This window comes from Leguminivora glycinivorella, chromosome Z (genome assembly GCF_023078275.1).
Source record: "Leguminivora glycinivorella isolate SPB_JAAS2020 chromosome Z, LegGlyc_1.1, whole genome shotgun sequence".
Classification (NCBI taxonomy): Eukaryota; Metazoa; Arthropoda; class Insecta; order Lepidoptera; family Tortricidae; genus Leguminivora; species Leguminivora glycinivorella.
This window is the reverse complement of record NC_062998.1, coordinates 33,135,429-33,163,222: the sequence shown is the minus strand read 5'-3', so window position 1 is coordinate 33,163,222 and position 27,794 is coordinate 33,135,429. Positions and strand designations below refer to the sequence as shown.

Here is a 27,794-nt window from a genome sequence, read left to right as displayed (position 1 = left end):
AATAAATAATACTTACTAAAAATATTAGTCAAGTTAATTAGTTAGTTACCAAAGCCGTCAACCCAAGGATCAAAGTTTTCGGTCGCAGTATACATGCAACAGTACAGCCAAACACGCACACAAGTGCGGTTTTGGACACGGCGGGTGCCGCACACAATGACAAAATAACTTCGCGATCGTCGAGCCGCGTGCGGAGCGGACTAACATACGTCCTGCCTCTACAAGCTCTGCCGCGGTACTGACATCGCAAGCGCGCGTAACCGGTAATAAGGAGGCATTTTTAAAAAATCGTCAAAAATATTAAATTGCAATTAATAGAAAACTTTTGCATAAAATCTGTTTGAGTAAGCGTTGCAGATTATTTTTATATTAAAACTACTTCAAAAACACGTAAGTTTTCGAAGAAATTGACACTTATTCTGAGGTGATTTCTGAAACAAATTGGATTCATCATATCCTCATTTACTCTATTCTAAAGCCTTATAACAAAGAAGTAGTCTCAGATGATTGTAGTACAGGATATACATAATACAAATTTACCACTTGAAGCATTCAAAACTATCCAAATTTTACAAATTAGACGGACTAAGTCAGCACTTTTCGCGGGTTTTCCTAAACATGCACCAGAAAAAAAATCATAATTTATTAAGTGAGTTAGTTTTTAAAAATCCAGTCTCACAACATGTAAGTTAAGAAGATGTCCTAATCGAATCCTGAACTTAATAAGTCTTTTAGATGACGGAAAGTGTAGCATTTTGCCTACTAAAACTATCAATTTTACATTATTACGACGTTTTCGTTGAATGCCCTCTTAACACTTACATAGTCATCTCTAGGATCTTCTCGTTTTTTTTTTCGTTTGCATGTAGCTTGTAGGTATGATACATGTACAGGGTTCTCGCACACTTACCTCTAACATCAGCTCTTTTCAAAATTAAGCTTTTTGAGAATGTTCAAGGTATTATTAAAATATCACAATGAATGATGGGACCAACTATGTACATAGTACCTAACTACCTACTAGTAGTAGTATTTTCTTTATCTACCTTGCCGGCCTTTTTCTAACAAATTTTAAAGTTGTTATGCCATAATGTTCTAATAGGTAAATGTACGCGCCAAAATGTAAGACACGTAATTATTTTAGGTTAGGTGGGTTCAGTTACGAGTAACATAGTATATTTCACATTCCCAGGGTTTGTCTCTGTTTGCCTCAATCTTTGCCTTTTAGTTACCCCATCTACCCGTATTTAATAAAAAAAATTATATGAGCAGATCCTGTTCCTCATCTCTTTAGTATACTGCCGGCAACGTTATTCAGAACGGAACCAGCGAAAATATATATCATTAAAACGTTATAATGATATTAATTACGTCCGTTAGGATTCGAAACGCATTGACTGCTCTTATACATAACTAGCTTTTGCCCACGGCTTCGCTCGTGTTAGAAAGAGACAAAAAGTAGCCTATGTCACCTCCATCCTTTCAACTAAGTATCTCCACTTAAAAAATCACGTCAATTCTTAGCTCCGCCGTTTTGCCGTGAAAGACGGACAAACAAACAGACACACACACTTTCCCATTTATAATATTGAGTACGGATGATGCGAGTAACTGGGCAACATTATCTTATTTGCTAAAGTAGTCGAGGGGCCGCATAAAATACTACGGTAAATATGTTGCTAACAATTACGTACCTAGTGTAAGATCTGTACACCAACATGAGAGCAATAAAAATTCTATTCTATTCTATTCTACCGTATTACATAGTTTGACTACAAATGAAATTTTCGCCTGATTTTTCTAATCCTTTTTATTTCTTATAATTTTGAGAATAAGATGTCATAAGAAACACCTGGAATAACAATTTTAAAAATTGATATTGAAGAAGAAGCATTAGGGCCAGGAATATATTATGATATGCTATGTTAGGAAAATAAAATAATAATCACTACACCTTATAAATTAAAGTCCCCGCCGCCTCTGCCTGTTTCTTTGTACATAATTATGTCCGTGAAAAGCAAAAACTACTGAATGGATTTTCATGCAGTTTTCATCTATGAAATTATGAATGGAGGAAGATTTAATCTAAAATCTCGTATACCCATGCCGTTTGAGATATAAATAACAACACCATGTGAGGTGAAATCGTCTCTCTTTATTGGTTCATATAAAAGTCCACGATATGGCATGTCTATGTTTTTAACCGCCTTCCAAATCTCAAGGGAAGAGGTTCTCAATTCGTCTGTATTTTTTTTTTTTTTTTTTTTTTAATGTTTGTCCGTCGTTACTGAACCGATTTTGAAATTATTATTTTTTGGTTGAATGTATATGCATACAGATTGGTCCCATTTTTCTCAAAACCCAGTTCTGATGATGGGATCCTGGAGAAATCGAGGGAACTCCTCAAATCTGAAAGGCATATATATGGTGATTTTTGTGTTTTTAAAGGAACAGCATGTATTTACGTACGGAACAGTAACATTTGGTGCAGTGGAACTCCTGATGATGGTCAGAATGGAACTCCTCAAATCTGAACGGCACACTTATAGTGACTTTGGTATTTTTATAAGAACAGCATGCACTTACGTCCAGAACAGTGACATTTGATGCAGTGGATCTGCTGATGGAGAGTGAGCCGCCCCTGGTTAGAGTTCCGTTCTGATAATCATTCTCATCTGTAAGTACTTCAGAATCATCCAAATTTCAAAATTGGTTCAGAAATGACGGAGATATCGAATAACAAACATTAAAAAATATACAGACGAATTGATAACATAATCCAACATTTGAAAGTATTTATCACCAGAAGCCCAAAGGAAGGCGGTTTTTTTTTCTTAAAAATTATTAAAGATATAGCTTGTATATCCAGTGTCATGGTTTAATCTCCATACTAATCTGCGGCGTGAGCAAACATAAATTTGTGAAATAATAATCTAAAAAAAACCTGCGATTTTAATCTTAATCGATCGATTTTTGTATTGTAACTTCCACAAATATTAATAGTTGGGAATTTATCCGAATAAGACTAAACAAAAACTATTTGCTACCAAGCAAATATTATGGTTCTATAGTTACAATTAATGTATAATTATTCTCTCATTGATGCTAAGTATAATCATTCTGATTGATGTAATCAAGTGAGGTAATAATTAACTCCGAATCTTCCCTGTAGGGCGCTAATAGGTATACAGTTTGCAATGTTTGTATTTCATCATATTTCGCGCCGACTGACTAAACTGTTACGCATTCATACCGGAAACAATTAAACAAACTACATATGAATCACATCACAAGGAATTATAGACACGACACCTCAAAGAAACAAAAATATTTTAACGCATTTTGGTGATGGCGGGGCAGCGGAAAAGACACAAATGCGTAATGAATGATATACGAGTCATATACTTATTATATGAACATTATACGAAAGCTATATTTTTCTGCGCCTACAGGGTCCTGCTCCTGACTTTGAAGGAATATTACCAACGACAGACATTACAGTTAGTGAAATAAGGAACGATTTTCTGTATTAGGCTGCTGATCATTTTCTTAGGGGTTTATATTAGTTATTTATGTGACTCGTACATAATGAGGAGCATTAAGACACGAGTGTTGTTTTATCGAAACGAGGCGAAAGGCGAAAAACGACACAAATGACTAATCGATGAATTCCATCATCGCAAATATTATTCTCTCTTTATAACAGAATGTTCTTTTGCTGCCGATATATCGTAAAAAAATATGATGCACTATCACTATCGGATAGGTACAGATTTCATAATATATGCCATTTACGTATTGTTCCTAGTCATATTATAGAGGACGTATGATATAGTTGTAGATAAAAGGTAAATAATATTAATAAATAATAAGTACTATCAACATCCTTTGTATGTAATAATTATGTATTAGATATAGGGGATAGGTACCACTTATTCATAAATAAAGTTACTGAACTGATTAGGTACCAACTTCACAATCAATCACTAATACATAAGTAAACATGATAGATAAATGACCAACGATTATTAGATAATTCAGTTAAAAACCTACATATAGTACATATATAAAACGTTCATGAGTAACGCCTTAAGTATTTACAAATACCAGCGCGTTATTTAAATTACATGCATATCCTGATAATGAAAAATCAATAAATAAATAAAGAAAATACTGATGGTAATAATAAAAATGTCTCGATAATAATTGCGATTGTCTGAGACAGGTAATTATGGAAAGTTAATAGATGCAACCAAACCGACTACCGACTGTCGTAATTCTTACGGCACAGAGAAAATGTATTTTACGCCGCCGGTCGTGAAAGAAAATAATCTAATACCTACATATATGTATAGGTAATCAATCATACAGCGATATGTGTTTTTTTTATTTAATGAAAAGCTGTTTTTTATACAAGATAGCTTCTGTTAATGATCCCAAGGACGTGTCGAATTTAACGTTAATAAAAAACGTATTTGTGCAGAATAAATAATTTTTAAGAAAAAAAAATCGCCGCTTTTGGGGTTCTGGTGAAAGGTACTTGCGAATGTTGGATTATGTAGAAATGTGTAGGTAATTTTTAAAATTGCCTTTAATACTTATAAATCTTTGATTATTTGATGGAAACACAAATTTAATGAATATGCGTATACCGTTAAGGTTTGAGGAGTTTCCTCAATTCCTCATGAATCCGATATCCGATTACAGAATTTAACTTGAAAACGTAATATGTAAGCATAACAAAGAAAACAAATCTCCCAACAAATAAATGTCACTATTCTGAACTTAAATGCATGCTGATATTATAAAAATACGAAAGTCACTATAAGAGGCCATTCAGATTTGAGCAGTTCCGTTCTGATCATCATCAGAAGTTCCACTGCACCAAATGCCACTGTTCTGAAAGTAAACGCAGGCTGTTCTTATAAAAATACCAAAGTCACTATAAGGTGACGAACCCAATCATGGACAGTTTAAGAAAAAAATTCGCCAGTTTTTGATATTTCACTGATAAATGTAAAAATTCTACCGCCAAGCGTGTTAAATCTTGAATGTCCTATCCTTCTTCTACATTTCAAGCGTATTGCGGAATAGATACTCCTATTGGTTTCTTCATAGTTAACAAATTAAAACTAGGTGTTTTTTCTCCAATTATGGACGGCAGTTCTCCAGTAATGGATCCCCCATTATGGACAGTGAAATAAGTTTAAAATTTTACTTTTAAAGCCAACTGATACGCAATGAGTCAATTTTATACACCATAAATACAATTAGTTTGGGTTATTTTAACATAGGATTGTTTCTTGTAAATTTTGGTTTTGTAAATTGTTCCTTGTCCATCATAGGAGGTAGGCAGTTTTTCGGGTCCAGTAATGGACACTTGCAAAATAACATCATTTCTTTATATCTTTGGAGCAACAAACTAGTATGTTTTATACCTTATCTCATGCTTAATGCAGTAAGTAAAACGCATTCAAGATTACACCGTGCGTTATTTTTTTATTATTTTATACATGAACTCATCTCTCTTAGCAACATTACTAAGAATTCGTCTTGATATTTTTTTCAGTAAACTGGTGAATTTTATCTTGTCTCCAAATCCTTCAGAAATAACCGAATTAATTGAAACTTCAAAATTAAACAGCTCTACAACTCTAGTTTATGGTACATAGCCGTCAGTTTTTAGAAACGTATTTTAGATACTTATTTTTAAGGATTTGTGTTTTTTTGTCCATAATGGCATCACCGTCCATTATGGGGTATTTTACCTTAAGTGTGCCGTTCAGATTTGAGGAGTTCCGTTCTGATCTTCATCAGCAGTTCCACTGCACCAAATTTCACTGTTCCGTACGTAAATGCATGCTGTTCTTATAAAAACACAAAAATCACCATATGTATACAGAGTGGGGCCTGTAACCAAGGTGAAGAATTGAACTGTAGGCTATTCTCCTTATACTGATCAACATTTGTTCAGTGACTTTTAAAAATTATGATGTCTTTAAATTTTTAATTTTTCATACAAAATAAATATTAGCTTTAATGTACGCCATTATTGTTGTCATTGACGTTGTCTGTCACACTTTAGACTTAACAGAATTCGCAATACATTACCTCTTAGAAAAAACTTTCAAGGGTAATAAAAATCAAAATAAAAGTTATTTTTAAAAGTCGCCGAACAAATGTTGATCAGTATAAGGAGAATAGCATACAGTTCAATTCTTCACCTTGGTTACAGGCCCCACTCTGTATGCCTTTCAGATTTGAGGAGTTCCCTCGATTTCTCCAGGATCCCATCATCAGACCTAGGTTCTGATAAAAATGGAACCAATCTGTATGCATAATACATTCAATCAAAAAAAAATCTAAATCGGTCCAGTAACGACGGGGATATCGTGGAACAAACATTAAAAAAAAATAGACGAATTGAGAACCACCTTCCTTGAGATTTGGGTGCGGCGGTTAAAAACTGAACCATGATCAAATTATAGTTAATTTTAATATCCAATTTTGTCACATTTATACATACATATATCACGACTGTATTCCCACTAGATACTTTTTTTTTGTAAAAACATCAAAAATATATAAGGTAGTTAAAATACGCACTGTCTACGTGTGTTCGTTAGGTACCTACGGGTGCTGAACTTCTCCCTAATTATTTTTGTTACTAAAGTTAAGCTAGTACGTGTTACTAAAGTTTAATGTAAACTACTGCACTTATTAGCCTATTAGGTGATTATGATAATTGAGCTTTCTAGTGCTTAATGACATTTTGCGTGAATATTATAAACGTCAGAGAGATTTAAGCCTCGCTTGGCGCTTGTTGGAAACACGGGCCATAGATTTTCGAAACCCCTAGACGTTATCGTGGCACCACTTTTTGTCACTGATATGACTGAACTGCTGTCAAATAGCTGGTCTGCTAAACTAAAAACATTGAGTTACGGTACTGATTGGAGATCCGAGTAGAGTTAGGTATATCTGTTTCTTTCAGTATGGTATTCTTCATATCAGTACACAGAGTGATATTAGATTATTTAGATCCTGCTCTCAACTCAACATATGTGAACCATGAATTGTGTTGTGTCGCAGGTCGTTCAGCGGGACGAGCAGTAAGGCCGGCAGCGGGGATGCGCGCGCGGCCGCCTCCGACGCCGGTGCCATGAGCCGCGACGTCTCCACCAAGATCGCCGCGGGCATGGACCGCTGGCAGAACACGCTCGAGGAGATGATCAACCTTCGCACCTCCAACAACCACCAGGCCTTTAAGGATACCTCGTGGGTGAGTAACACTATGTGTCCCCCCACATCTAGCGTCTCGCGAGCGTAGCGTCGGGCCAACTGTATGGAAAAAGACGCCGCGTCGACGTTGCGCCGACGCGGCGTCAGGCTTTGCCATGCCACCAGGGGCGGCTCACTCCGCGATTCTATCGCCGCGCTACAAGTACATGCCGGCGGCCGCGAGTTCGCGGCCTACTCAGGGGTGGCGCGCGTTCTCACGGAACGCACGTTCGCACTTTCTATTGTTACTTTACGTCGCGAGTTTTTTTAAGGTTCATATGCGATGTCCGCGTGTGGAATGGCTAATAAGACTTAGTTAAATAGACATCATGAATAAAATAAATACCATAGGACATTCTTACACAGATCTACTACTGATTAAGTCCCACTGAAAAGTTCAATAAGGGTTGTAATGTTGGAACTTGAACAAAAATATATAAATACAGTATATATACTTAGAAAGTAGCCAAGACTTGAATATAACAGTATAAAATTTTATGTGAGTATTAATTCATAGGTAACCCTACCGCCGGACGCCGCGCACGTGCGGCTCGTTTCTTTGTAAGAATTTTGTAGGTATTTAAAAAGGCGGCATTTAGTGAACATCAAAGCAGTGGGCCTTCTGTACTTGTACTATTATATATTCTGTGATGCCACGCGAGACGCTAGATATGGGATGACCTTATAGCTAGGTACAGATGCGGCAACACGTCTCACAATATCACACTATAATATGTCGATTGTCACCTGTATTGAATCGAAAAGTTTCGTAAACTGATTATTCTAATCCATTCAAACCACAGGCAGGACCCAAATTTAAACTGCTTGTCTGCTAAACATCAGGCCCTCTTCCTATTTTATATTTCATACCGTATGCATAATATGGTAACGTATTATTTATGGTCACCTATTCGATCCTAACGCGCTTTTATTTTACGACTGCTCAGGCGCTTCCCGGAGAGGCGGAAGCATGCGTCGGACACAATTTAACTCGTGACAAGCGTTTTCTGAATTGACGTAACTCTGTATGGCGTTCACGCAATTATACGTCTTCCATCGCGCATTTTAGGTTCCATTTTTATGGCAGTGAAAGTTACTCTACAAAGAAAGTTATCGCGTGTTGCATACGACTAGACACGGCGGCATATCGATGGTAGCATTCTATTCGTACGTCCATTGATGTTTACCGTTGTGGCGCGTGACCCGCGGAGCGGACAATGCACAATTTGTCAGCTAGTGATGTGTATGTAATAAATACAAACGATGCCGTAGCTTCGACACGACTTACGCTTCATTTTATACCCGGTGTTATTAACTACGTTTATTTCGAAATAATGCTAAGTATTTAAGTACCTACATTTGGGCGTTTTTAAGGTAAATATGTAGTTATTAATAGACTAATTTCTTCAGAAGATAAACCCTATAAAAATAAATGTCAGTAACATTTAAATCGAATGATTTTTAAGTAAATGCGTTAAAAGCCTTAGACTACGTACCTACTTTTACAGCGAATTTAAAAAGTTGTTTACATTCGATCACGACCTTGCATCAATAACGAGCCATATTGAGGGAGGATATTTATTAAGTGTAGGTATTTATTTGCTGAGCTCATAATGTTGCGTCCACAGATGTGCGAACTCCGCGAATATTCACGATAGCGAGGAACTACGTATATTCGGAAGTAGTCTAATAAGTACGTAAATAATAAGCATCTGTACCGAAAATAGTATTTTTCTACTCGTCCACTTTAGTCTGTCAATTAGGACACCACAGACTAAACTATAAGTGCTGACTTTTCAGTGTTGGATAGTCTTTGACACTTAGTCTACTATAGCAACCAATTGCTTGTAATAACCGTCTCTGATTGGTCGATAACGCGAAAGATAAAAAAAAAATGTGTTACAGATGCAGAAAAATTTGCCAGGTATCGCAAATTAGTAAAGAATTTGTATGAAGTTCTATTTTTGAAATTATTATAGTTAACTAAAAGTGAACTGTAATGAAATAAGACTATCTAACACTGAAAAGTCAGCACATATAGTTTAGTATGTGGTGTCCTAATTGACAGATTAAAGTCGACGAGTAGAAAAATTGATTTTATATGCCAATATTAGGAATGAATCTAATGAAACTTGAATCGGGAAATCGGAAAGGTTTCAAGTATGTAACTGCGGTAGTGGCAAATACACCTAACCCTTTTACACAAGACATAGTGTAAATATGAACACAACTGAGACCTAGCAAACAATAAAACAGCATGGCAGTATTGGCAGTTATCCATTATCTTTTTTTTAAATATCCATTACATTTAACGAAGGTTATGAGGGATATTAAAAAAATGATGGATTACTCTAGGTAGTACTTACTGTATTGTTTTTTTTTACGAGCATTAGTAAAGTACTTCTATTTTTCGATATAATTCTACTACTCGCAATCATCGTTTCATGATATTATGAAACCCAGCAAAAATACCTACACAACAGACAAAAGAATAAAGTAGCGCGTCATAATCGAGAAAATTGTAGATCCCATGCTTTGAGACGATTAAAATGCGCCAGAGCAATTACGAGTTGTAGATCAACCGGATTGCGAAATGTCCAGTGTCCACACTTGCTTGTCAGGGCGCTCCAGTCACAGACGAACAGCGGCTCGACCATTTTTTTTTATAGAAGCCTGGTAGCCTAGCAGTATTAAGTACGTGCGACTTTCGTTCCGGAGGTCGCGGGTTCGAACGCCGGCTCGCACCAATGAGTTTTTCGGAATTTATGTGCGAAATTTATGTCATTTGATATTTATTTTGCCAGTCGCTTTTCGGTGAAGGAAAACATCGCGAGGAAACCGGACTAATTCGGGTTGGAAGGTCAGATGGCAGTCGCTTTCGTAAAAACTAGTGCCTACGCCAAATCTTGGGATTAGTTGTCAAAGCGGACCCCAGACTCCCATGAGCCGTGGCAAATATCGGGATAACGCAAGGAGGATAATGAAGGTATTTACAATTAATACAAGTCTTCAGACTCCCCAATACCCTAGATCTGGGCAAAGGCCTCCCCTCGTTTTTTCCACTCGACCCTGTTGTCGGTATTTCCCCACCATTTTGGGTAGAATGCGACTAGGTCATCCCGCTATGTCCTTAGGATTCTAAATGGCTTTTATGTATGTAGGAGTTCCATTTTTTGTAGACAAAACCCTATTACCTTAACCAATGCGTGAATATCTCTAAGCTGCACACAATACACATATTAACCTCTATGGTTGTCAATGTTAGGTCATTAATATTCAGTAGTTATTCAGCGCCAAGTGTACGCGTCTTCGTTAACAGTAGGAAAACAATGGATATGTTGTAATGTAACGTACCGCGAGATGTAAATATTCGTTAAAATTCCGTTACGGGTAAATGTTTCGTCATAAAGTTCCAAGATAGAATAGACACACTTATTTTCCTATTTTAAACCTTATGGCTTCGGTACAAACAATATTATGTGTGTGTGTACTGATTAAATATTTGTTGCACTTGCGTTGCATCTACACCTGCAGTGGAAATCCTATTTAAGGTTGGAACAGGAAACGCGTAGTCCATGTCCATATTGTCCATCCAGGAAATGCTCAAGTCAGTGTCGTCTGCCCATTACGTTACGTTACAACGTAATAGTCCATATTATTGTAATGTTATAAATGGGTCTTTTATCTTTTGAAGACTAAAGGTACACATTTTTAGATTAAAACTTTCTATTTATTTACTCGTATTTCTGATCTGATGTGACCAAGACCACTAGAGATAGCTTCGAATATAAATGGCACATACTTATTTGACATACTTAAGTATTTAATTTAAATTAATGATAAATTTGTAATATCGTAAATTGACAGTATCTGGCCCCTTCGTTGGACACCTTGTGCATACTTTTATTTCGTGTTTTCATAAATATATTTCGACGTTTATTGCGAGAGGTCATCGACATTTTCTTATACTTGCCGTGGCCGCTCCCGCAAGCGCTCCTTACTTAGGACTCTCAGGAGTAAGTAGGTACTCCGGCCACTTGCACAATGACATCCTTTACCCATAAAAGTAGCTAATTATTTAAACATTCAGTTTTAAATAGCATATTCCCATTGACTATTCAACCTTGCTTTATCGTCCCTCATACGGCCTACGCAACCCATTCTGCTTCCAAATTTGTCAATGGCAAGTAGGTAGACCAACTAATGGAAGTCAAGATCTTGTGAATGAACATCGTGGTATAATATAAGAACTTGTAGATAAATGCCAATTATCATTAATTCATTACGTAATTCTAGATTGATACTAGTACTTAGTTATTCCTATTTGTGGAATTGTGGAAATAACTTGCGAAGTCGGATGATAGTATCGCGACTACCGTCAGCCCTTGTATAGATAATAATATTTAGTAATAAATTAGCATTTGCTCTCAGCGTAATAAAGGTGTAGGTGTTGGCATTTATAAGGTAACCTTGTATATGATTGAATTTTTTCATCTGATTTAATTATGGTCGGTAATAATTATTTACTACTTAAACACGAGTGAAGGTTGCCTGTGACTAGCTAAATGTACCTATATTATAGGTGAGTGCATTACCTGACTCATTCATACAAATCTAGTTTTACATAAAGTTATACATATACAAACATATATCATCGTCATATTCAGCCCTTTATCGCTCATCTGCTGACGCCGCCTCTCTTCTAACTAGTACGCCACTTCTACCGGTCCTGTCCTGGGCTAGTCTCAAAAAAAAATGTACCTATGTTACCCATTAAGTGGATATTTCCCATTTAAGTTTACTTATTCTTTTAATATGGATATTATTTTTGACGCAATAGAAACAAAACTGTGTAAAGACTGAAGCAAAAAATGCACAGTATGTCAACATGTAACAATTGGTCATGGTCATGGAGTAAGCATGTGGTGAGCCATGTGCTGCGCCCACGCCGCATGCGGACTAGCTAGTTAGTGACGTAAATATAATCACCATCGTCAGGGTAATTGTGCTAGTTTCCGTCCACACTAGTTTTTGTCAACGCACGGAATAACAAATAACTTTTTTTATATGCGAGTTAAATAAGAATAGTAAGTATAGGATTTATACTGTTAAGATAAGAGAACTTGTGTCAACCGTATAAGGTTAACCTTTACCTTGGCATTGACGAGATATAGATATATTCGATAGTGGGTGCATAACTAAGTTTATGTAAGTTGTATAACATCTCGTACCGTACTGACATAAAGACACCATTCCAGATTTCTTAGATTAGATTAGACTGTTTGACGCCTAGTTATCATCCAGTTACCCGAATAACCAATTGAAGTACTTACGTTTAATCGTGGCTTATAAAATAACTAGAGATACATAAATGTCGTGTGGTGTGCCTAAACACCCTAGTGTTATTTAACTTAAATAACATTCTTGACGTGTTGGAAGCTACTCGAGCCTTACATATGTATGTACATATACATAGTTTACATAATAAACTTGAATCAGTGTGCAGAATACTTAACAACACACTTTCCAATTCAAACATACAATTTAACATGAGTATTACACCACTGTACTTAACTATGTATACGGGGTATTGCGTTTCCTCAAGTGTTCCGCTATGTAAAGTTCCGTATTTTAAAGGAAACCTGCAATAATAAAAGTATTGGAGGCCATTAAAGTCCGCCGCCCATAACACGAGGATACACAATTATGTAATTTAGCATTCAGTGTGATTGTATGCCTCGCTATAGTAAAGCGTTCATCCCAGTGTAAATTATAATAAGGTATATGTCATGTAAGTTGTAAGTAAGTACGAGTAAAACATTGTAAACGATGGTATCTATTACTATTCCTTCCTTTGTACAGTGTAGTTTCGATACCATTATAGGTAGATACACTTTCAATCCAATAAATGTGACAGAAGGGTGTCATCTGGGCATTTTCGCGAGAACAATCACCAAAAATATTTTTTCTAAGGTAGGTAAATTTTATGTTTTTCCTACTCAGAATCACGAGCTCTTTCGATATACGGCAAAAAATGAGAGACAAAAAAATAGTCCCAAAATTTTCTATTATTTTGCATACGTCCCACTCTATAACCGCTGTACAAAGTGTTTGAAAAATGGTAACGAAGTGGAAAAAAAAATTTGGAACGATTTTTTTTACCTAGTAGGATCGAAATGGCTCGTGATTCTGAGTAGGAAAAACATAAAATTTACCTAGCTTAGAAAAAATATTTAAAAAAAATATAAAATTTAATATTTGATATTTGAAAAAAAAAAGTTCTGAATCTTTTTTTGCGAAAATGCCAATCTATTAGGGATTAGCGTGTAGAGCACTGGTACTCGTACCTTACACCTGTTTTACCGAGCAAGTGTGATGAAAAAGTTTTTGCGGAAATTAAAAGAAAATGCATGTAAATTGTAAATTTATTTACCAATTTACGGACTATCGCAAAAGAGCGCTTATGTTTTCTTTTTCGTTCCAGGCGCTTAGCGGTTTCGATGAACTTCGACTATACGTTAAGCAAGGCGGTGATTTCAGCAAGGAACTAGCAGCTATATTACAAGAAAGGTAAGATTTATCAATAAAATACTTTTTATTAAGTATATGTATAAAAGTTATTAAGGAGAGGACAGTGTCATGTTAGGATATAAATATTATGATTCCAACGTGTATAATTATATTACTCGTACTTGCCTATCCTGAAAATAGCCTTCTTAAGTAAGGGATAATCCTAATGTTACGCCTATTGGAACAAATTATGGCCAATAGAAGAAATTATACGTAAGTGGTAGTAGTACCTAGTAGCGTAAGAAATTACCTATACTATGACGTGTTCTGTACCTAAAGGTACACTATGACTACCTACACTAAAAATGAGAAAAAAAAGAGTTGGTAATTTGTTCGTTATACAGGTTTCAATGTTGGAAACAAGCCAAACACCAACACAGTGGCTAATCAACTCTAATTACGCTTTAGTAATTCGTTTGATAGACGCAAATACAAGCAAGTTAATTAGGACTACTTCTGGACCTTGAACTTCTAAAATTTTGCAGAACTTCCTACTTCTTTGTACGTCAGCATCGAATGTATTTTGACACCAGGGTACGTAGCCGAATGGCACAAACGCTCACGAAACGAAACGCTAGTAGATATCTATCTCTATCGTTCTTGCGTATTGGCGCGACAGAGCTAGACTACCTTTCGCGGTGTTTAGTTTTCGTTTCGCGTCGGAGAAATGCCATTCGGCTACGGGGCCTGAGCGCCAAATACATCGTAATACTTTCTTTGTTACCATAAAAATAAGTAGTTCTCGAGATATTCAGTAATGTGTCAGACAGACAGACGGACAGAGCGGCACCATAAGGGTTCCTTTTGTACCTTTTTGGTACGGAACCCTAATAAAGATATGTTTCGGTATAATTGGCGCATTGGCTGCTGCGGTACACTTGATGCTGACTGTAATAGGTACTTACTCCTACTTAAATAGATATTTGTGGGCTATGAATGATACTAAGCATACCTTTAGCACAAGTAACCTATTTAACCTAACGATAAGCAATCTTATCAAATTCCCCGTAGAAAGTGAACGCTTCGAAGAAACACAGGTATGAAACAATACGTTATTGACTTATTGTTTACGATGCTATCGAAGTTCGAACGAAACATATGATCACGCGCACCGGGACAATTGCGCGGGCACAACCATGGCGCTCGTCACGGTGAATAATTGAGTTTAACACTTGTCAACGCTGTAATACACATACACATGCCACATATATAAAAGTAGGTAGTACTTTTACTGCATACCTATACAACCGCCGTTCGGTCATTTTCGGTGTATCGCCATATTTCTTTGAATAACTAAATATTAAATTGAATATATTCAAGTTGCCCTTGCCGATCCGGCTTGCAGTGTAGGTACATATAGGATGTAATTACTCTGCATTGTTTATTTATTGATCACGAGATTTTATTGCCAGAAGTGCATATTCGGAACAGAGTTCAAACGTAGGACATATCAATGGCAACAAAAACAAAAATAGATCGTCGCGAGGTGCCGCCAAGTGGGCCACGCCGCGACTCGACACAAATACACTATTCGTTTACAATTCACATGTTTATATTTCAACAACGTTATCGTTTTCGAAGCGATTAAACTAAATAAGTAGGTGAGAAATTAAAAGGTTTGCCCATTCTTGAACAACCATAAGAGAAACGTTAAGTATTAATCACCCAAATATACTGAATCACTTTAATGACGTGTCAGAGAATAGTAACGATGTTAAATTATTACTAATTATTTGCAGGATAGAAGCTGAAAATTATTATTCGAAGTGTCTAGCGAAACTTGGCACTAAACTGAGCAAGGCTTGCAAAGAGAGCATTGGATCCTGCGCCGAGGCGTGGAAACATGTCGCCACTGAAATGGAGAAACGAGCAGATATTCATAGGTAATAACTATTTGAGTACCTCCTTATTGCCATCAGTATCTAATAAAACAGATATAGCAAACTAAAATATAATAATAATAATTGGGCCCTGCCCCGCTGCTGGCGGCACCCTAGGTTAGGTTTTTTATAATGTGTTTATGGTGCCCGATTGATATTCCGAAAAAAATACGCCGATTTTCGTTACGCCGACAACCATTCGCCGACGTCTGTTTAGGCCGAATAACGATTGGAAAATTCTCATTTCGCATAATATCCGTTCGTAAACGGAGTCGGTAGGCAGAAATTTGATACGCCGATTTACTTTTCGACGAATAATCATTTAGTAATTGTAAAAATTGGCCGACACAAAATTGGTCGAAACACAATAGGTCGAGTGATCATTTGGTTTTTTTTTTTTGGTGAGTTGGCTTGGAGCCTTGAACTTGCGTAAAAAGTTTTCTGCGGATTCAAAAATCTAGTTGTTATAGATCGTTTGTAAGAGTAATTCACATTTATTTCATTTACTTATTTATATTAATCAGCATGTTCTGATTCCAAGGATTAATTTTAGTAAATTATGTATTGGGTCATTCCAGCGAAACCGACACCACAGGCATAAAAATTAAATAGCTTAATTTACATTTAAATCTACATCTAGAGAATAGAACATTATGCCTAATTTTATGAATCAATGAGTTTTTCCTTTTTATGACATTTTTTTGCATTTTATATGTGTCCAAACGTACCCCTAGCACCAGTTGTCTAAGGTGGCATATATATACCCTAAGTTGGCAGCGCTATTTCGCGCTTTTAATAAACATTATGGAGAAAGTGATATGTGTAAAAGAAAATATATTTAAAGCTGTTTAAACCAGTGGCAAGTAAATTTAAATTAAGTTTCATGGTTAGGATTTATTGGGCGTCTACACAATGCGTAACTCACGTCCCGCCCGTCACAATAAAACAAAGTTTTTTCTTGTTTACCCTAAAAGTATCTAAACTCTTGATGTCTTACTTTGTGAAAGTAACAATTAGGTTGAGGTTGGTTATTTTAGCTAAAAACGCGTTGCTTTTGTGAATAAAAGTATACTTTTAACGTTTTTCAAAGTAGGTCCCACCCGTCACAGTGACGGGTGAGCAAAATGGGTTATCTGATAAAACTTGAGTTAATGAGTATAAAATCCTTCTTTTAAGTTTAGCTAAACCTAACTGGGTACTGGGCGATTTAATCCGTTTACATAGTTTTATTTCATGAGTAACTATCGCGGTAACCGAAGACAATATTACTAACTGGGTTATATTAAAACAAATTATATGTCTAATATTGCTTAATTCGGTTGTGGTATTACTTTTTAGAACACAATGAATGCAATGAGGCCTATGAGTCAGGAAGAAGTCTTTTTCATTAAAACTGGTAAAATTTTTGACATTATTTCTGACCCACTGATAAAAGTATGTGGTAATAGACTGTTTGACAAGGTTTGACAATTTTCTGAACCTTTAAAAATTCAAGTTGAAAAAATATTTTTTTTGGTTTAATGCTCTAAGAAAACTTCTGAAATTATTACTTGTAACATTAAATAATTAATAAAAGAGCTGATTTAAAGTAAATACAAACGAACTGTCTTTATATTTTTCATATATTTGTATACTCAAATGTTACTCGTCCCACCCGTCACAAAGCGCTGTCCCACCCTTCACAAGCATTGAGAAGCAAAATTATTTTTGTTTTACGAGTTATTTGCGTAAATTATACTAATACCTAATCTATATAATATCAGGAATTAAATAAAAAATGGTTGTTTAACAAAAGTTTCGTAGTTTCTTACCAATTGCGAATTGTGTAAGTCAAGTCGGAGAGGAGAGGCACTTTGAAGTCCCACCCGTCACACTTCTTATACCATCAATTTCTCATAATAATAATGACATTTTCATATTTTTTTTGATGGTATAGTACGCATTGATTATTCAAGTAATTGATAATGTCATATTTAATACGCTAATTGTTGCCGTTTGGCAGAAATAAAGCAAAATGTAGGCAAAAAAGAGTATAAATATCCCACCCGTCACAATGGAATGACCCTATTGTTTTCAATTCACCAATTATATTCAACATAATGTTGCCAGTATATGTACTAGTAAATTATTACCGCAACGAAAACAATTTCACATTATACATTATTTAAGAACCCCCCCCCCCCCCCCGTTCTTCCCGTGGGTGTCGTAGAGGTCGACTGTGGGGTATGGGTTAAATTGTGGCGCTGTCACTGCAATGTCACAATCTGGATTTCTTTCAACCCCTCTTTGCCAAGAGTGACACTGAAACTTAGTAGTTCATGTGCTCTACCTACCCCTTATGGGCTACAGGCGTGATTATATGTATGTATGAATGTAAGAGAAAAAAGTGTCTATTAAGTGCGCAATTTTTTTACAACAGCGATAATTCATTCGTTGGAAAATATTTTAACAATGTATAAAATGTGAAACGTTATTCGACTAAACATGGCCTAAACGAAAATATTACTTTGCTAAATGAAAAATGTCCAATAATAGTTCGGATAATTTGCACAGAAGCGAACTGAACTGTGTGCGAACCAAGATTCTACGTAACGTTATTCGACCAAAAGTGACAGCGATAGTTTGATTATTCGGCTAAACGGCATTCGGCGAATCGTTGTCGGCGAATCAATAATCGGCTAAAAAATTGTCGGAGAATCATTAGGTAGCCGTGTTTATATATTTAGTATTGTTTTGTATGTGGTTTTGTATTTTACTTTTATAATCATATTATATAAAAACCTGGCCTAAGAATTAAAATGAATAAAGAAAAAAATAATCGCTTACATATCGTTAATCTTCAAAAGGAAGTCTTGTTCGTTCCGTGCGTGCCCCATAGATGTCTGTACCATCAGTAACCTGTGCATAAAAATACGAAATATTATCATTAATAACTAAAGTGTTTCTTATATGTTCCAGGGCATATTCTCACGCTTTAACAGAGGAGTTAGTAAAACCTATGAAAACTGTAATCGACAATCAACTAAAGCTAAGAAAAAAGGTAAACTTTACACTTATTTATTTTTTGAATCTTCATAATGAAATCGGTTGGGGTCAACGCCTGCGTGAGATATACATATCTCTAAGACCTACTTATACGAAAATACATATAAAGCTGATTGGCATTGCGTCGTCCACGTAACCTAATAACATTGTTTTATTCTCAGATCGAGGGTAATGTGGATAAAACTTCGCGGACTCTCTCCGAGTGGCGCACAAACGAAGTCAAATCTAAGAAGAATTCGCACGCAGCGGCGAGGGAAAACGAGAAACTGCAAGATGCTACTTTAGATATTAGGTCTGCTTACTTTGCAATGCACTCGACGACATGAACATCGCGATGTGATTTTGATAAAGTAATATTAACGTGATGTTCAGTTGTCGAATTGAAGGATCCTTCGCTTACTTCGTTAGCAATGCGATGGTCTGTCTATATTAATAAATATGCAATGCGATGCGAATATCAAATATCGGGGAGAGGATGCGGGCAATTTCAAGGGATCGTTAATAGGTAGTTAAGTTTTGACGAACGATGAAATATAGATCCCCTACACTTTTGATGTTTTAGAATACGTTTAATAATTGATAGCGTAGGTAATTGTCACGGACAATATATTATGTAATTTTACTCATTTTTGATTCCAGTAGGTACGCTTTCTCCGTGCAATGAAAGTCATTTTGTGTGACGTTTACACTATCGTATACGGCAATGTATTACAAACGCAAGGTAGAAATCTACGTTTCTACCATGAGTTTTTTAAACGTTACTGTACCCGGTCGTATCGCAAATTAAGACATATTTCCCAGCGTGAGGGCCCTAAGATTCATATTATCATTACTTAAAATGAAATTGCCCGTTCCTTACCTCTTAAAAACTACCTACTAAGCGCACAAAAGCACGTTACCAGCTAGTAGGTTGGTTTACAGTCGGATGGCTCGCAGCTCGAGCGTGGGGCACATCCCGCACGCGCACTCGATCCTGAGCGCCGCGCGCGCGGAGCGCGTCGCCGGCGCCACAAGCGAACGCGACGCGGCCAAGCTCCTAGTCAAGAAGAGGAAGACGGAAGACGCCGTTAAAAAGACTGAAGTCGAGTATTATAATGTTTGCGTTCACGCGGAAAGAGCCAGGTAACTATACTTTTTCAATAGTAAATTACGATACAAGTGCGGAAAATAGGAAGTACGAAACGAGTGGCGGTAAATTAAAACACGATCAAAGAGGGGTCTTGTCAATCGACAAGAGTTACGAATTTCCTTATTGCACGAGTATCGCACGGCGTTTTTCAGTATAGGGGGCCGATTTTTGAGTCTCACTGTCACTAAAATACCGGTTGAAAACGGTGACTTGCCTATTATTTTCAGTGACAATTTTCTGAATTCGAACGCGTGAGACTCAAAAATCGGCCCGCAGATGGCCCTCTGAAGTCTGAAGCTTCGACCTAACATGAAATGAACCACTTGGCGCACTATTAGTGCTGGCAAAAGGCACCATCTGTACTGAAATAGTACATTACGATACAAGTGCATAAAAAAGGAAGTTAGAAACGAGTGGCGATAAATTTAAATTTAAATCGACACGAGTTACGAATTTCCTTTTCGCACGTGTATCGTACGACGTTTTTCAGTACAGATGGCCATCCGAACTTTCGACCTGGCATATAATGAACCACTTCTCGAACTAGTGCGTAAAAAAACGACCATCTGTACTGAAAAATATGTTTTTCAATAAAGTAGGTACTTAGAGAAACAAGAGGCTTTAAAAACAAATGGTAAACACATGATTCTGTTATTATTTCTGACCTTGAAAACCGAAGTTCGTAAACGTAGTCTCGCATCTTTCTCTGTCACTCTAATTACACCACAGGTAATGAGAGTAAATTAGAAAGATAGCCACATTTGTGAATGCTGCTCACGGTACGCTAGACCTCTTTTGCTTGAGCTTAATTGAAAACCATATTATTAATACATACCTTAAAGCGGTAATTACACTGAGTCGTTCGCCGCATGAAAATAATGTTAGCTGCTTGGCAACCCTAGATACCTATACTTTCCGTTCGGTAAACAACGCAGTGTTGGACCTGAATATGCCATTGGTCATTATTAATAATTAAAAGCAAAGTCCTGATCTGATTCCAACTGACCTTTCTTCCGTTCAGGCTCGAGTGGGAATCGAGCGTGATGAAAGGCGCCGGCATGCTTGAATCTCTGGAAGAGGAGAGGCTGGCTCAGCTGAAGACTGCGGCCGACTGCTACCTCCGGTTGACTGCAGCGGTCCCTCCGCAGCTAGCTGAGGTACGGTCATAGATGTTTACGAGTATATGTAATCGAGCGTGATGAAAGGTGCGGGCATACTTGAATCTCTGGAGGACGAGAGGCTGGCTCAGCTGAAGACTGCGGCCGACTGCTACCTCCGGTTGACTGCAGCGGTCCCTCCGCAGCTAGCTGAGGTACGGTCATAGATGTTTATACTCGAGCGTGATGAAAGGCGCCGGCATGCTTGAATCTCTGGAAGAGGAGAGGCTGGCTCAGCTGAAGACTGCGGCCGACTGCTACCTCCGGTTGACTGCAGCGGTCCCTCCGCAGCTAGCTGAGGTACGGTCATAGATGTTTATACTCGAGCGTGATGAAAGGCGCCGGCATGCTTGAATCTCTGGAAGAGGAGAGGCTGGCTCAGCTGAAGACTGCGGCCGACTGCTACCTCCGGTTGACTGCAGCGGTCCCTCCGCAGCTAGCTGAGGTACGGTCATAGATGTTTACGAGTATATGTAATCGAGCGTGATGAAAGGTGCGGGCATACTTGAATCTCTGGAGGACGAGAGGCTGGCTCAGCTGATGACTGCGGCCGACTGCTACCTCCGGCTGACTGCAGCGGTCCCTCCACAGTTAACTGAGATAAGACCATAGATTTTTATATGTAATTGAGTGCGCTCGTAGATACTATCAGCTGCAAAAGTGAATGGCGAATTTTTGTCAATGAATTCATTCATAATTTCTCCATGCACTTTTGCAGCTGATATACATACGAGTATATGTACGTGGATATGTACATATGCTGTCCCACTGCTGGGAACAAGTTTCATCTCGTGACCGAGTACGATTTGTCAATTACACCGTAATTTAACGTGGATTGGAGAGAAGAAGTCACATTCGAAATTCTAAACCCAACGAGTCATGTAATTTTCTCGACTGAAAGCGTCCTGTACAGAAAACCGTCACATTTTATTATCATTAAGGGTACTTTCAAGAAAAACGTCAAAATAATGTGAAATTGATAGTTGTAGTCGGTGAAATACTACACTTTCCGTTTTCTAGAATCAGACGGGATTTTTGAAAACTAACTCACTACTTAAATTAATTATGATTTTTTCTCTTATGCACGTTTAGGAAAACCCGCGTATAGCGCTGAATTAGTCGATCTTATTTATAAAATTTGATGAAAATGAACTTATTTCAGATATCCAACAACCTAGTGGGCCCCATAAGCAAGGCGGAGCCGCACGTGGACATGCGCGTGGTGCGCCGCGTGCGCAGCGCGCCCGCCGGCGCCACAGAGCAGCTGCTGCCAGATTTCTACTGCGAGCACACCACGCTCGCCATGAACAAGGAGCGACGCAAGCAGGTACATATCATCCTTAGACCATATACAAGGTGCCCACGAGGAAACGGAATAATTATTTACTAATTTTTAAATGTTTTTTTACATAAAAAGTAAATGTTATAAAACTGGCACTTATAAAATGAGTTTAAAGGTTTTTTTTCCTAAAAATCTCATTTTAGAGTTTTACTTCTTACTTTTTCACATCTATCAATGATGATAGTGAGACTTATTCTACATAATGGCATCACCGCCGTTAAGAAAGCCTTTTGTACCGAATAACTACAAGATTTTTTTTTCATTGGGTAATAAGTCTGAAACTAGGCGAAACCCAAAAAAGTTTATATGGCATTTTAGTCTTATAATGGGATCTGGAAAAGCTGTTAAAATTATTCCGTTTCCTCATGGGCACCTTGTATACCCCATGTCTGTCACTTTCTATATTAATAGGATTAAATATATTCTTATTTTTGACGTTTACAGGCACTTCTAAAGATTCTACAACTAGTAAAACAAGATATCGACCGAGAGCGCAAGTCCAAGCAGGGCCTGGAGAAACTCTCGATGGCCATGAAGCAGACACCCACCTTCGGCAACGACGACTCGCAACAGAATGTCGCAGACAAACTATATCATGTAAGATTCCTACTACTTAATTTTCCTCATAGACCAGTCTTAGGATAAGTAAATCAGAAAAAAAAATAGCTAAATTCGACATATAGGACACTATTCTAAATGAACAGCTCCTAATTTATCAAAGCATGTTATTCTACAAGGTTAGGTTACGAAATCTATAAAATAATTAAATCTGTCTAAATTTTGTTCATTCTAGTGATACAACAAGTATTAACTTGTCTCCGATAAACACCTACTGATACTGGTTAATGGTTATGGATACTATTAGATAATTATTGAAGATTTTTTTGTTTTGTTAAGGATTAGTTTAATTTTATTGACGATGTATGTTGCGGATTTTCCATTGTTTTACTTTTTGACGAAGCTTGAAGCTAGTTATTAGCGGAGTTTGTATTCAGCTGACGAAGCCTGCGTTGCGGATTTAAGAATATGGTCTCTGAATAAATTTATTTCAAATTATTGAAGTAATGCATAGGTACATAAATTAAAATTTGTTTTCAGATGAAAGCAATGTTGACATATTTGGAAGCAGTAAGATACAAAATAACATCAACATTGAACGAACTGGACAGCCGAGCTCCCGTCAATCACCCCCTGGCGACACACATCAAGGTCATCAGGGACAAGCAGGGGCTACAACAGAGTGTACTGAAGGTCAGTGTCATGGTCAATTAAAAATAATCTTTTCATTCATACTAAGTCCAGGGCCCGACTTCCCTGTAGGCCCTCAAAGCCTGGGCCTACTAGCTGAGCAGCCAACGGTTTTGAGATGGAGAAGGGGGCCCCGATTCATTTAGGATTTTAGGCGGACTTCAGGAAATCCAACTGCCAAATGCCTAGATAGTAGATATATTATATCTCTAAATCCGGGCTCGCTCGAGTCTGAGCTTGTGCATAAACACCGACTAACTCCAAGTATTAACAATTTTCAGGTGCCTCCATGGCTGCAAGAGGACTATCAGAACGAGGTCAACAAAAACCTGCAACCAAACTACACTGCGCTAACAAAAAGCGTGAACGGCGGCGGCGAAGAGAGGGAAAGGCGTGATTCCATAATGAGCAGAGCGTCGAGCAAGCTGCGGATAGAGCACCTGTCGTTCCGGCGGAACGCGGAGAGCCGCAGCGCGCCGGTGACGCCGCTGTGCGCGGAGCCGCCCGCCGCGCCGCCGCCGCCGCCGCCCGAGAGCCCGCTGGACTGGAGCGAGCGTGGCGCCGGCGACGGCCTCTCCAACCAGCAGGACAGCGACTTCGGTCAGTCACCACCTACGAGTATACTTACTGCGCCCTAACGGCCCAGCCACGACATTGGTCTTTAGCCCGACAGCGGTGAGCGGCAGCCATACGTGCGAATGAAAAGTCCCATCGCTGTGTCTCACTCCAATGTATGGCCGCCACTCACCGCTGTCGCGCTTAGACCAATGTCGTGGCTGAGCCGTAATACATATTAGACCATTTTGTCTGCAAGGAAAGAACATGCTGAATACTGCCGCGTTCATCATGCGCTTGCCCTGCTGTTACAGCCCACATATACAGGGTGTCCCAACTGTCCCGTAACGTAAACCAAAGCCAAAATTACAAAATTAAAAGGGTTTATAAGACATCTCATTAGCTATCATAAAAATCAAATTTAACTTAACGAAAATGTCATGGTTTTCGAGATATTGGCACTTTATTTTCTATACGTTTTATAATTAAACAGTCAATATCTCAAAAACCATGACATTCTCATTAGGGTATAGCTAATGAGATGTCCTATCACCCCTTTTAATTTTGGCGTTGGTTTACGGGACACCCGGTATATTACACGTGTCAAGTGATTTTGAACACGTGATAGTTCCTTCATTTTTCATCACCTGATCTTTGAACAATAAACAATATACCTAAACATTCAACTTAGAACCTTAGGTAGGATATCAGAATTAACCAAATAGCTTTGGATATCAGAATTAATCTATAAACATACATACATATAATCACGCCTGTATCCCATAAAGAGGAAGGCAGAGCACATGAACTACGAAGTTTCAGTGCCACTCTTGGCAAAAAGAGGTTAAAAGAAATCCAAATTGTGACATTGCAGTCACAGGTTGCCAGCCTCTTGCCTACGCCACAATTTAACCCTTATCCCACAGTCGACTTCTATGGCACCCACGGGAAGAAAGGGGCTTGTGAAATTCTTAACCCGTTACCAAATCTAATCTGTAAACCAATCTTCTAATTTCACTTAATTCATCTGCAGACGAGTTTTCATCGCAAAGCGACAGTTCCACTGATCTGACGGACATACTGAAGAACGAGAGCGGAGACAACACGACACCTGCCAAGTCCATCGGCAAGTGTAGAGCGCTGTACATTTACGAGGCCAGGCTTAACGACGAACTCACTCTATCGCCAGGTAATTCACCGATCTCCTGTAGTGTAGAAGAAAGGATAAACGCTTATCATTAGTACAAATCTCTGTCAGCAACGAATGAAAAGAACACAACCTCTGCTAATCAGTGATTAGTAATCACCTTGACGGTGCCCCGATTGATATTCTGACAAAAATACGCCAATTTTCGGTACGCCGACGTCTTCTTTGGCCGAATAACGTATTCATTCGTAAACTTAGTCAGTAAGCAGAAAATTGATACGCCGATTTACTTTTCGTCGAATAATAGTTTAGTATTTGTAAAGTGCTGACAGATGTTAGTAAGTAAGGCCCTATTTATAAGTACACTGTGCCAGAACTCGCATGCCAGTTTCGGGTATATGTTAAAGGTGTTCAATGTAACTAAAATCACGCGTAGGTATTTGTGTAATAAACACATGTCACACTCTGGAGAATCGTATACAATAGGTACAATAGAGTAAATGGCGATAAAGAATGCACATCGGTCTTTGGAAAGAGACAACTAACGTCATAAAGCTTTGGACGACCGGTCTGGCCTAGCGGGTAGTGACCCTGCCTGCTAAGCCGCGGTCCCGAGTTCGAATCCCGGTAAGGACATTTATTTGTGTGATGAGCACAGATATTTGTTCCTGAGTCATGGATGTTTTCTATGTATATAAGTATTTGTATATTATATATATCGTTGTCTGAGTACCCACAGCACAAGCATTCTTGAGCTTACCATGGGACTCAGTCAATCTGTGTAAGAATGTCCTATAATATTTATTTATTTTAAAAGCAAGAAAGAGACAACGCTCTATACGAAGACGAAAAACGATGTGCAATCATTATCGCCGGGTGCTGTACCGTGCATTTACAATCTACGCGCAATGCCATGCGCGGATCAGGGGGGGGTCATTATGACCGGCCTGGGCCTGTTGGCCATACAAATAGACCACGTACCGCCTGGGGCCCCGGGCCTTTACCACGTCTACCTGGATCCGCGCTTGGCAATTGCCTTATTGGATTAGATATGTGATAATATCATCTTGCGATTAACACATGACGTGTCTTCTGTGCAGGCGATATCATAAATATCCACGAGAAGCAGGAGGACGGCTGGTGGGCCGGCGACCTGGACGGCCGCTACGGCATCTTCCCCGCCTCCTACGTCGAAGAGATCACCACCTGTATATGAATCTGGCAACTACTTACCTACGATCGACCATACACACATTGGCGGTCTTATTTGAAGACGAAGGCCGTTCAGGGTTCAGCCAACGTATACTAGCTAGTTCTCGCAATCGCATTTCTGTAGTGACGTAGCGTCAACGATTGTCATTTCGGCTTGGCCGGCAAATGAGTTTCTTTACCTATGTATGTAAATTAAAAGCCAAAAGAGTAAAAGGACTGAATAATACTGAATTTGAACTTTATTCAACGCGTAAGTCTGTTTTGCTTTGTGGTAAATGATAAATTAATCGGTCATTGCTTATTAGCGTCAGCCGTGCCAACATAATACGTCGCTAGCATGGAAAAGGTAGTACGGTTTTCGTTGTATGTCACACACAGAAAAGCGCCAATGTTTAGTGAGCGTGGGGCCGACGTCGACGTCTGTCGCCGTAATTCGATGTCTGAGGGTGATAGACTGATATTCTATGCACCTGATACAACAATCCTAACCACCATACACAAAGGAATAACGCACAAACTAAAGAAAAATATACTATAAACACTATAGATATTTGAATCTGGGCCTCTTGGGGTGAACATAATGAGCATATATATCCTTACGCTGAGTTTAGACGAGCAAGTTATTGCTGCATGTTTTGAGACAGAAGTATATGCAAGAAAGAGATGCAGATATTGGCCGCTCACTCTTACCTATAGTTGCGTCTCAAAACTTGCAGCAATAACTTGCTGGTCTAAACTCAGAAGTCGTGGAATGGAGCCTACGGAGAAATAGATGAAGTACAGACGTATTTTTGAAAGCGCCAGTCGCAGTCAGAACAAAACCAAATGTGCCACCAGGAGTCATCTCATTCAGATGTTTAAACATGTAAATGGTCCACGTAGTGGGTATTTTTATTCCTTTGTTAATGTTTAGTGCTTACTACATATTATTTATTGAAATTGCACATTATACATATACCTACACAGGAGACTACTGATATTTCTTTACGAGCAGTAGATGTAGGTATGTATGCACCCGACGTTTAATCTTATACGGAATAGTTGTTATAAGATCAAATTAAGAGTGATCATGTACGTTGTATAACTATCATTAATCCAAAATGTAATTTTAAGTAAAATAAAATGAACCAAAGTGCTGATTAATATTACTTAATAATAAACTGTTAAAGAATGATAATTTGTTTTTTTCTTGAATACATCACTGGGGTCGTCATTTCTAAAAAAAACT

The 27,794-nt window shown here is 38.1% G+C and overlaps 1 protein-coding gene across 2 annotated transcripts in view; it reads left to right on the top strand.

Annotated features, from left to right (window-relative positions):
- The window catches only part of LOC125241448 (nostrin), a 50,977-nt gene extending 23,234 nt beyond the window's left edge, over window positions 1-27,743 (top strand). For both annotated transcript variants that reach the window (XM_048149945.1, XM_048149944.1), the window contains exons 2-14: window positions 7,093-7,282; window positions 13,766-13,851; window positions 15,591-15,734; window positions 18,690-18,771; window positions 18,938-19,068; window positions 19,698-19,898; window positions 20,927-21,062; window positions 22,225-22,389; window positions 22,849-23,001; window positions 23,503-23,655; window positions 23,934-24,252; window positions 25,241-25,396; window positions 26,455-27,743. In XM_048149945.1, the coding sequence (XP_048005902.1) occupies window positions 7,163-7,282; window positions 13,766-13,851; window positions 15,591-15,734; window positions 18,690-18,771; window positions 18,938-19,068; window positions 19,698-19,898; window positions 20,927-21,062; window positions 22,225-22,389; window positions 22,849-23,001; window positions 23,503-23,655; window positions 23,934-24,252; window positions 25,241-25,396; window positions 26,455-26,570 (1,962 nt within the window). In that variant the 5' untranslated portion in view covers window positions 7,093-7,162 and the 3' untranslated portion in view covers window positions 26,571-27,743. The remainder of the gene's footprint in view (window positions 1-7,092; window positions 7,283-13,765; window positions 13,852-15,590; window positions 15,735-18,689; window positions 18,772-18,937; window positions 19,069-19,697; window positions 19,899-20,926; window positions 21,063-22,224; window positions 22,390-22,848; window positions 23,002-23,502; window positions 23,656-23,933; window positions 24,253-25,240; window positions 25,397-26,454) is intronic.
- The last annotated feature ends 51 nt before the right edge of the window (window positions 27,744-27,794 follow it).